General features: G+C 47.2%; 2 protein-coding genes across 6 annotated transcripts in view; one reads left to right on the plus strand and one right to left on the minus strand.

The window, feature by feature from the left end:
• The window catches only part of PDXDC1 (pyridoxal dependent decarboxylase domain containing 1), an 83,218-nt gene extending 80,652 nt beyond the window's left edge, over positions 1–2,566 (plus strand). For all 4 annotated transcript variants that reach the window (XM_068146877.1, XM_068146876.1, XM_068146875.1 and 1 more), the window contains one exon: positions 657–2,566. In XM_068146877.1, coding sequence (XP_068002978.1) covers positions 657–907 — 251 coding nt within the window. In that variant the 3' untranslated portion in view covers positions 908–2,566. The remainder of the gene's footprint in view (positions 1–656) is intronic.
• Positions 1,958–10,090, minus strand: NTAN1 (N-terminal asparagine amidase). Of its 2 annotated transcripts, none has more exons than XM_068146880.1 (10): positions 9,931–10,090; positions 8,722–8,824; positions 8,567–8,632; positions 7,882–7,990; positions 6,655–6,728; positions 5,334–5,387; positions 4,503–4,556; positions 3,885–3,982; positions 3,311–3,424; positions 1,958–2,799 (listed from the first exon to the last, which is right to left on the minus strand). In XM_068146880.1, exons 1-10 carry the CDS (start codon positions 10,009–10,011, stop codon positions 2,782–2,784), a joined length of 771 nt encoding a protein of 256 aa, XP_068002981.1. In that variant the 5' UTR covers positions 10,012–10,090; the 3' UTR covers positions 1,958–2,781. The 2 variants fall into 2 exon arrangements, with proteins under 2 accessions (XP_068002981.1, XP_068002980.1); XM_068146879.1 differs by lacking the exon at positions 1,958–2,799 and adding an exon at positions 2,810–3,135 and having other exon boundaries at positions 9,931–10,088.
• Positions 10,091–10,256: the final 166 nt, after the last annotated feature.

Genomic DNA, 10,256 nt, shown 5'->3' on the forward strand with positions numbered 1-10,256 from the left:
CCTGGAACTAAAGCTTGGCTGCCAGTGCCTTAGGTCCACCAGGACTTTTGAGAACTTAAGTATGGCATCTGTTCTCACTCCAGTTCTTCCTGGGACTTCAGGAAGTTGTTATCCCATTAACTGACAACTGCTATGAAGTCAGAGCATTATGAGGTGGTTGAGTTTAAAACTTACAGGTAGTCAAGCCAGAGGTTGTGTTGGAAATGCATGAGTGTGCATTAGTTAATCTTCTTATCTGAGCCTTCTGGTGCTACTCAGTTATTTTGTGGACAAAGTGGAGGTCTCCTTAAATCTGTGGCACTTGCTGTGTAGTTGTATTGGCAAGCAATGTCGATTTGGCCACAGTTCTAACTCCTCTTCTGACTTGGTGGCTTCCACTCTGATTCTGAGTGCTACTTCTTGTCCTATAATGACTTCAGTGTGTACGTAGGCAGCTTGGTTTCCAGCTGAATTTTAAGAGCCTCTGTGTGACGCAGGGTAAAAAGGCAGGTGCCACTGCCTTGCACAGTGGTCTGTACCAGCAGGGAAGCATGTTGTGTTGGGTACAGCTTAGCACCCAGCAACATCTGTTTCTTCACAGCTGGACAATTCAGGTACTTGGAAACTGACCTGGAGATTACTGTATCCTGTAATTGTTGCTCTTTGACACTTCACAGGTCAGAAGATATTTAAAAGGTCTCTAAGAAGTTCTGATGCACTCAGTGAGACCAGTTCAGTCAGCCACTGTGATGACCTGGAGAAGGTGGATCAGAGACCCCCAACTCTATCCCCTGGACCTCTGGAGACAGAAAAAACAGAGGAGCAGAAGGAGGTGCCACAGGCAACAGAGACAGACACTAAGGACATTCACAGAGACAAACTGCCACATGACTGCACAAAGGCAGAGGAACAAGAAAGTCAAAGATAAAATCCAGACTACGGACTGCAGACTGGGCAGAGGAGACCTGTGCCCCGGGAGGCCAGGTACTAATGATGCATTTAGGTGAAGAGTGCCACATGCTAGTACAGTGATGACTACTGTAACTTATCACCTGGGGTTTTGCACAAATTTAAACTCCCCCCTATGGGACAGAGATTTGTCTTACCTTGTTACAGTTCCCTTAATCCTCTGCCTGTCCATGTCACCAAAGTACCAGTGCAATTTAGTGAGTGCTCATCAACATCTGTCAGAACAACTGGCAGTTATCCTTCTGTAGGAATCCAAGCATGGTAATAGTTGCTAATGAACCAATTAATCAGCCATACACAAGATCAAGAATACAGCTGCACCCAGTAATTGTAAAATGATCTTATTACATAAAATACACTTAAAAAAACTAATCAACTGCCAATAGTTCACCTTTTTAAGAGCTAGAGGTCAGTTAGGCCTCCTGCCAAACCTCTCCTGAAGTCACACTAGTTCTCTTTTGCTGCTTTTTTTTTTAACCTTACAAAGAACATTGCCAAACAGTTGTGGTGCAATGAACACTAGGGACCTGTGCCCCTGTACATAGGAGTCACTTTGCCATCACCCATCTGTTCCTGCTCTTGTATGATGTGCCCCATTCAGCCACGGGGAGTGGGGTGCTGAGTCTTTAGCCTTGTAGAGAGCAGCGGTGCCTCTGCATGCTGACACGGCTTCTCGCTTCTGCCACTGGAGAGCATCGCCACGGCCCCGGCACCTTCCTTTGCACGGCCCTTAGGAACCTAACACTATCCAACACTTTATGTGGTGTCACTGCAGGTCCTTCTGTTGTGTATTTTTAAAGGTAGTTGTAGTAAAGCTTGACAAAACAAGATGTTTGTGATGGTTTCAACACTTACTTTTTGAATACCAGTTACTTACCTATGATAGGATGGTACAGAGTCAGATGATACAGGTTATTACACTGCAGCACAACTCCATGGTGTCTAGGACTAATGCACAAGCAAAGCTTTGGATAACTCAAAAGGTGAGGAATCTCCCCCATCCCAAGTATTTTTAATTGCTTTGCTGCAAATTTCTGGAGCCTCTTGTGGAAAAGAGACCTTTGCAAAGCTTGCTTTCCATAGGGCCTCCTGCCTGAGGGAAAACCACCTCCTCCCTGTAGAACTGGACATAAGTACTGTACTCTGCTTCCTTTATTTTGTTTGGGTTTTGGGTTTTGCCTCCCCCTAGAAGACAGAAATTAACAGCAGAATGGGTGTAGGGGTAGCAAGGCTTGCTTTGATCATCTGAAAACATGGGGGGGAGGGGGGTGAATTATACTGTCACCTGATTTGACTTCCAGCTTCTAGCTGCTGTGGGGCTGGGGTCCCAGAGCCAAGGTTACTTTTGCTGTTGGGGTAACCTCTGTAAGTCAGAGTGCAATTTTTTTTCTGAAGTGCAAAAACAGTTAAGCTGACTATAGTCTTCCTGATTGGCTTCCTTGGTGCAATGAAGTATGTTAATAAGAGTCAGTTGGTGGGGATAAAGTTACCACCACAAGAATTAATTTTTAATGTTTTTATATTTGGAAGTGTTAAACCTGTAGTTTTGTTGGAATGAGCATCATTCTTTAGATACTATCTGAATGTTTCAATAAAGATTCTTCCAATTACTGCTTTGGGATTCAGTTATTGTGGAAGGACACCTCCCAGCATTTCAGTAAGCTGTAAGTTTCTGCAGCTCCCTTTCACTCTGTGTGGAAGAATCCTGTTCTGAAGGGCAGAGCAAGGTCCTGACTTCCTATCGCAGCCTCTTGGCGCTCTCTCTCTCTTCCTCTGTGCTGCTCACAGGATTGTAGGGGAGCACGGGAGAATAAACAAAGCCAACTGCCTACTTCAAAGTAGCAGAGTGTCCTACAAAAGCAATGCAGAAAAAGCAAGTTACTTCTGTCAAAATATTTTATTGTGGAAAGCACAGGAACAGTGGAGTTCGTGACCAGCAATTCGCTTTTTGCAACTCATCTTGCGAGACTCTGCTTCCCTAAAGCAGCTACGGTGTTGGGTCCCAGGTTAGATCTTATCAGAACAAACCTGTTCCCACAACCCTTCTTCATTTTTTTTGTAGAGGCGAGGTTTCCTGTCAGGAAACAGCGAGTGAGATGGAAAGGGATGTTCTTTTAGAAACGTTAATGTAGACCTAATGTGAGAAACAAAGTGGGGTGGCTCTGCCAGGGGTGACGTGGAGAGGTTCTGAAAAACAAGATGGGAGCAAGAGCTGCTTGACATGCCAAGCACAAAGTTCTCAAAGATTCTGCCTTTTAACAATCTTATTCCCCACCTGCCCCAGCAGTACACTGGGAGAGGTTCTGACAGACATAGCCATCTCTCCACTCAGCTAGGAGGAAAAACAGTCTGGTTCAGGTACCTGTAAAATCTGATGATCATCTTGTTCTAACCAGAAATCCACATGTGGGAAAGGCGCCCAGAAGTAAGGCCCAATATGGAGCTGTTCCATCTTTGCATCATAGATGTTGGTCAGCTGTAACAACACAGGCAGCAGCCTTAGGAATCAGCCAATGCTTACACAGACAAACGAGACAGCAAATTTGCTTCATCTGGAAGGCCTGGAGCTGCAGCTTCTGTCTTAGACAAGCTGTGTGCCTGCTCAGCCCCACTTCATTCCTATTGCACTAAAATCAGCCAATTATTCTTTCAAAGAAGACATTAAACTGTAACAGCAACCCCAGAACTGAAAGATACAGCTGGGATTATGCCTGTGGCCTGAATCTCTTTACATAAGTTATCCTGCTGATAGCAGCAGGGCTAGTGGGAATGGCACAGCAGAGAGCTGTGCTTCCAAGCCAGGCTTACCCTTGGGGCACTGGTTTGATCTCCACCAACATCCTTTGCCTCTGTTCTTTCTCATTTGTTTTGTCACTGACAGGACACAACCAGAGTATTTCTTCCTCTAACTTTTTTCCCCCATCACTTTTACTCACTGGTGCTCCTGTTAAAACATGGGCTGAGCGCAAATCCTCGTCGGGCCCTTTTTCTGGGAAGGTTGCAGGGAAAATCTCTGCTGTTTTAACATTCACAGCTGTTAGGAAATAAGATTTTAAGTACAGCACACATCAATTCCTACAGACACTTGGGTAAAAATGAGCACACAACTATGTTGCAGGAACTTCAGAGCCCATCAAATACTGTTCCTGTATTTCTCAGTACCACAGCCCCCATAACTTATGCCTACTTCCTCGGATTTGGCAGCATTTCAATATTCCAGAAGAACTTTTTTAGAGATATTAAACTAATTACAGCACCCACAAAATGCACAGTAAAAAGGCAGCTGGATTCTAACCCAAAGGTTAGAACAGTATCTTGATACTGACAAAATCATAACCACAGTTAAATGAAAAAGTCTGCTTGCATTTGCACACAGCCACTGCCACCTGTGCACCTCTCCAGCTGCAGTACCAGAAGAAAACGTTTCTGACCTACACATCCAGCAGCTGCAGCTGTCTTGTAGGACAGGTTTTACCTACTCACTGTAAGCAGCGCCTTTACTGCTGGCATCTGAGAAGCAATCCAGTTACAATAATAATTCTAATGTAACTCACCTATTCCATAAATGATTGGAAAGTGAATATCCTTTTCTTCTCTGTCATTGAGCTCTGTAAGGAAAAAAGTCAGATGATAGCCCTTTGGATTTCTTTTCTGAGCAGCATTCATTTAGATCTGTTCTTCCCTCATAACACAAAACTGATGTTGTGTAAAGACAGAAAAAACCCCAAACAAACAACAAAGAAGCCTAAAAGAAATATGATGAAGGTGATACAGATCAGTAACACAACTGTTACTCAAGAGTAACAACTCTTCATCTCCTAACTGTGGCCAGCTCCAGCCAACTGTTGCTCCACTTGGCACAGGCAGCTTACAGGAAACCCCCCAACACTGAAGATGTACCATGCAGTGATGGCAGGCTTCCAAGATGTCAGTCATCAACAGCAGTGAAATGTGACCTGAAGGTGATGTGAAGTAAAGGAAATTATTTCCTCTGGTTCATGACACCACACGCTGTGAACTGACTGAGTTTATGAACTCACTGGGCCCTGCAGGGAGGCAGGTCTGACAACCCGGCAGGTCAGAGGTCTCCAAGTGCCTTTCTCAGCTGCCTCTTACAGATGTCCAGAGACACACAGCCTCTTTCCACAGGACAAAGGCAGCAAAATAACCTGGTCATGATCACAGGTGCTTCTACTATCAACTGCATTTCAGCAGCACTTGCTAAGGAGGGAATCCTTGCTGCACTGTCTGTTTGGCATCAGCATGCACACACTACCAGCAACACAACTTAAATGTCAAATTGTTTCGACACAGGACTGCTAAAGCAAAGTGTGGAAAGCCCCCTGCATTTCCATACTGCAAAGGCCAAGGAAACATTTTCTTACCTGTTACACAGAAAGTCACTAAATGAACATCATCTGGCTGGAGATCGAATGCTCCTACAGCAACAACGACAGCAGCAATGTGTAAGAGTGACTGATGGCAAAGCAGGTGCTGTACCTAGGCGAGGGGGCATTACCAGTGCTGGGCACTGCAGAACAGATGGGCAGATCCCTGCCCCACTGTTCTTGATAAGGCAACACAGCAAAAAGCATTTTGCAGATTTGCTTCAAAGTAACTTGTTTAAAATGAAAACCACAGCTACTACACGTGACAGTGACATACAAGGAGTAGCCACTTGTAATAGCAAAGCATGCTCAAAGTGTTGTGCCACTTACTCATTTAACTGGCACTAGTTTAGCTCTGGCATCACATCAGCTCTTTTTTAGTTCACTATGCATGAACAGCTCATGTTTAAATGTATTTTCCTAGAGTGCTACATACATAGTGAGAGCACCCAGCCTTTCATTAGCTGTAAATTAATCCTGCTTTTCCACATCCCACACACTAGAACTCCCCTTTTGATCAAAGCTCTAATAGCAGCACAGTGCTATGGCTTCACATTCTAAACTCGATGCATGAAAGATGTATCAGAAGGCAAAAAAGCACTTTATTCACTTTATTCCCACACAGCACACAACACAACAGGACTCAGTAAGTGCAGTGGGTGCATCCCAAGACCTTCACCACTTTGGTTTTCTTTCCGAGTTATCCCTTTGGTCACCTCCCTGCAGTCCTGACCTCTGTCCCCATCCCTGCCCCTTCCCCAGCTGAAGCAGGGCTGAGGTTCCTCCACCCTCAGAAAGCGCTCAGCACAAGCCAGAGCACTTGGGCTGGCTCCTTATGCTTGTAAAGCACCACACCCAGGTCTCTGGACTATAGATTTTGCAAGCAGATGCAATGTCTTTCATCAGACAGTTCCAAACAATAGTTGAATTTTACCTCATCACACTAATATTAACTAACAAAGTCACCCAGGTGTATAGATTCATTCAGTGGCAACACTTGACCAAGATCAGGTGCAGATCCACAGCAGAGCCAGGAATTAAGCCCAGCTGACCTGCACCCCAGTTCTACAGCTGAACAGAAGCTGGGCAGAAATTCCAAGCTTAGGGCCTCCACCCCAAACGCTGGCCAGATGCAAGCCTCAGAAATCCAGCCCCTCTCCACATCAAGTTCTCAGGTAGAGAAATAACCCTTCAAAAGAAGTCTACATTTCTCTCCATTAAATGAGAGTGGGCTCAGATTACAAACAAACTTCACCCAAAGCCAGTCAGAACTACTTATTTTTTTTTGCACATGAGAGTGGAAAAAATGTGAACTTACTAAGAAGCTGATTAGTAAGTTTTTGTGATAACTGCCTATCATCATTGAAACCTCCAACTAGGTGCACTTCCAGCCTAACAGAGATGGAACAACAGGAAATTAAAAAGACATCCCAAAATGAACAGGTTTACAAAATCATCCCCAGCCCAAACTGCAAAGCAATTGTTAGAGAAGCCTCACTGGTTACAGTCACATGCACCACGCTGGCTTCTATTGCATAGCAAGTCATGGCAATTCCATTCTGAAGGCTGCAGGAACCACACAGGGAATAGCACAAATCTGGAACTCACAGGCATGCAATTTTCTCTAACCCAGTGCTATCTCTGATAGTCAACACCTCTGGTTTGGACTGAACTCAGTAACCACCTTTCAGTTTCACATAAAGGTTTAATTCAACGTGAAAGATTTTTGCCCCTGAGACCTCCTCACAACTCACCACAAAGCAGGGTTCTTCTCTGAGAAGTGTCTATGTGAGGGCAAAGCCTAATGAATCATGAGCCTTCAGAGATGAGGAGAAAGTTCTTCACTGAGAGAGTCATTTGCTATTGGAATGTGCTGCCCAGGGAGGTGGTGGAGTCACCATCTCTGGAGGTGTTCAAGAGAGGCTTGGATGTGGCACTTGGTGCCATGGTTCAGTCATGGGGCCTGTGGTGACAGGTTGGACTTGATGATCTTTGAGGTCTCTTCCAACCTTGGGGATTCTGTATCTTCTAAGTTAATTGAGTTTTTGTTCTCATCAAACTGCAGGGGCAAAAACCTCCACACTCATGAAGAACCTTGCTTGCCCAATTCCATTTCAGAGCTTTTTTCTCCATTGACCTGTCCCCACTTCCTTTTAGTTATATTTTTTTTTTAAAGTGGGACTTAGAAAAAGTTGGATTCTCAGATCCCAAAAGGAATTGGCAAGACCAACAATCTGTAAGGAAAAATATACCATAAACCCAACCCAGTTCTTGGGAAGAACTCTCACGTCTGAAACAAAAGCTAACTGGGAAAGCACAAACACAAAACCTCCCAACAGAGACACTCTTCAGAACAGAACCATGCTTTAAACCACTGCTATAAATAACCCTTAAAATCACCCCTGAGGAAACTGGTTTCACTAGGCACGTGGTTCCTGAGCAACAGAGATTTCCTGCACAGTTACCTTGTCTGAACCCCACATTATCACACAGAACTTCCCTGCTTTAGAAACTGCAGTACACAAGAACTAAGAGCAGAGCTGACCTGCCACATCCTGTGGTGCCAGAGAACGATTTTACTGCACTCATGATGAGCGACACCTCAGCTTCCGTGTCTGATCCATCACAGTGTGTCAAGCAGGTAGCTCCACTGCCTGAGGAAGACAGAAGACAGCTGATGACACTGCTGGAGGCCATTATGCTGTTGTAAAAGAAACATGTAACAGCCACACTGTTAGTTTAACAGCTACAGCCACCACCAGCTCAGCTCCTCCCAGGAAAGCGGAGGCTGACTGCATGTGACAGTAGTCACATGTGCCCTGCTGTAAAATCAGCAGGACTCGTGCGAAGGGTACAAGAACCCAGGACCAGGCAATGTCCCTCAAGTCAGGAATGCCAGCACATAGTGATTGTCTCTCCACAAATTCTACCTCTGTTACTGCGAAAGCCTGAAGCACCAAACTGCCAAACACAGCCGAGGTCTGCAACTGCCACTGGCCACAGGGGCAGATCAAATACAGGATCTGTTCATTCAGTGACCAGAACATGGAACCTCTGACACTGAACGTGTCAACTGTTTAAATAACTCATTTAGTTACTAGACCACGTGACTTCTGGGGTTTGAATTTAGATAAGTGTGAGTACAATTCATTTGACAAGTGCAGCATAAAGCAAGACTGATTCCTTGCTTCAGGGACGCAGGTTTTCTCCTGGACACCCTTTAAAGATACCTGTGTGTCGGAGCACAACTATGTGGCAGGTAGTTGCATCATCTGATCCGAGAATGGAAACAGAACCTATTTCAAAGGAGGGAAACACTGTAAGAACTCTGCTCTCACAATCCCTGCTTCAGCAGAAGGAAAAAAAAGTGTACATTCCTACATACCATCTTTAGGGGTAGTCACTGCAAACTCTCTCTGCTGGACATACAGAAGACCTTTGGGTTCCACAACTTGAGCAGGCTGACTTCTCAGAAGTTTTGCCTTTTCCTAAAGATAAATTATAACAGAGACTACAGAGGCTGAATTCTCAGGTGTATCCATTACTTGATAGAACCTCTGAAAAGCAAAGGGATACAGATCAGAAACATCCATGTTTTGTATTAGAAAGTATTCTGAATTGTGATCATTTTCTGCTTGCCTGACACTCATCTAATTGATTCTTAAATCCCACCATTCCACAGACAGGTAAAACCATTGCCCCTGGTTTATAGGTAAGGAAATGGAGGCATACAGCAAAGAGCAGGGAGATTGAGAGAAGATTACAGCAGGCAAGACGACTTCCAAGAGCTGACCTTGGAAGTTTCATTGGGGCAGGAAACTTTTGAAATGTAAAAGCTTCATCTTTCTGCTGCTACAGCCCAGAGTATTTATTTAGCTCTTATCAAAATACTGCAGCTTGTTAGCTTGCCCAGCATGTAGAAACCCAGACTCTGGGCTGAGGCTGCTCCCGTGCTCTGTCACACACACCGTGAGTAGGCTGCGAACTCCCCTCCCGGGGCTCAGAAACCACCTCACAGTTTTACCAACTTTGCACTAATTATCTGGAAAAGGCCCCCAGGGTCTATACAGAATGCTTGCTGAGGAGAAACGTTCCCCCAGTCAGCTCTGCGCAGCAGCTCCTGGCTCAAAGCCCACCGTTAGAGTTACATCAAGGGAGGTCAATACCCTCAGGGAAGTTGTCTTCTGTCACCGGTCATTGTTGTTTCCCACAGAAAGGCACAGCCCGGCCCGGCACACAGCTCCCACGGCAGCCGGCCGCTCCCCGCCTCCGGGCATTACCACAGATCTCCTCCGGGGACACCGGCATTACGTGTTTCCAGTCAATCCGCGTCTTGCCACTATCACAGCGCGGGCAATGCGGCGGAGCCGGGGCCGCCTCAGCCCTAGGCCGCTGCTGCCCGGGGCTGCCTCAGCGCACGCCGCCTCAGCTGCTGCCCGGGGCCGCCGCGGTGGACGCCGCCTCAGCCCGGGGCGGCTCCTGCCCGGGCAGCCTCAGCCCGGGGTTGCCCCGCTCCAGCACCCATTCCGCCCGGCCGAGGCGCCGGGTTTTCTCCCGGGTACACCGGCCCCGCCGGGCCCCTCCGCCTCCTCACCTCGAGGTGCGGGTAGGCACGGATCATGTCTCCTGTGGGCCGGGTCACGTCGATCCGTTCACCGTTAACCAGCAGCGGCATCTCGAGGAGCACCCGGGCCCGGAGGCGGCCGCGAGACCGCGCTTCCTCCTCAGGGCCGCGCCGGGCGTCGCCGCGCCGCACGGGGCGCTGGGAAACCGGCGCGGCCCGGCGGGGGGGGCCGGGACACCACCCGCGGAGCCGCCGGCAGCCCCGCGGACGCGGCCGGGACAGGGCCTGCGGGGGGGCAGCCGCCGGGCGGAGGCGGGCCCGGGCAGAGACGGCTGAGGTGGAGTCAGCCCCGGGCG

Source organism: Melanerpes formicivorus, unplaced genomic scaffold (genome assembly GCF_026170545.1).
Source record: "Melanerpes formicivorus ecotype bairdi unplaced genomic scaffold, bMelFor1.0.p_v2 SCAF_14, whole genome shotgun sequence".
In the NCBI taxonomy this organism is placed as follows: domain Eukaryota; kingdom Metazoa; phylum Chordata; class Aves; order Piciformes; family Picidae; genus Melanerpes; species Melanerpes formicivorus.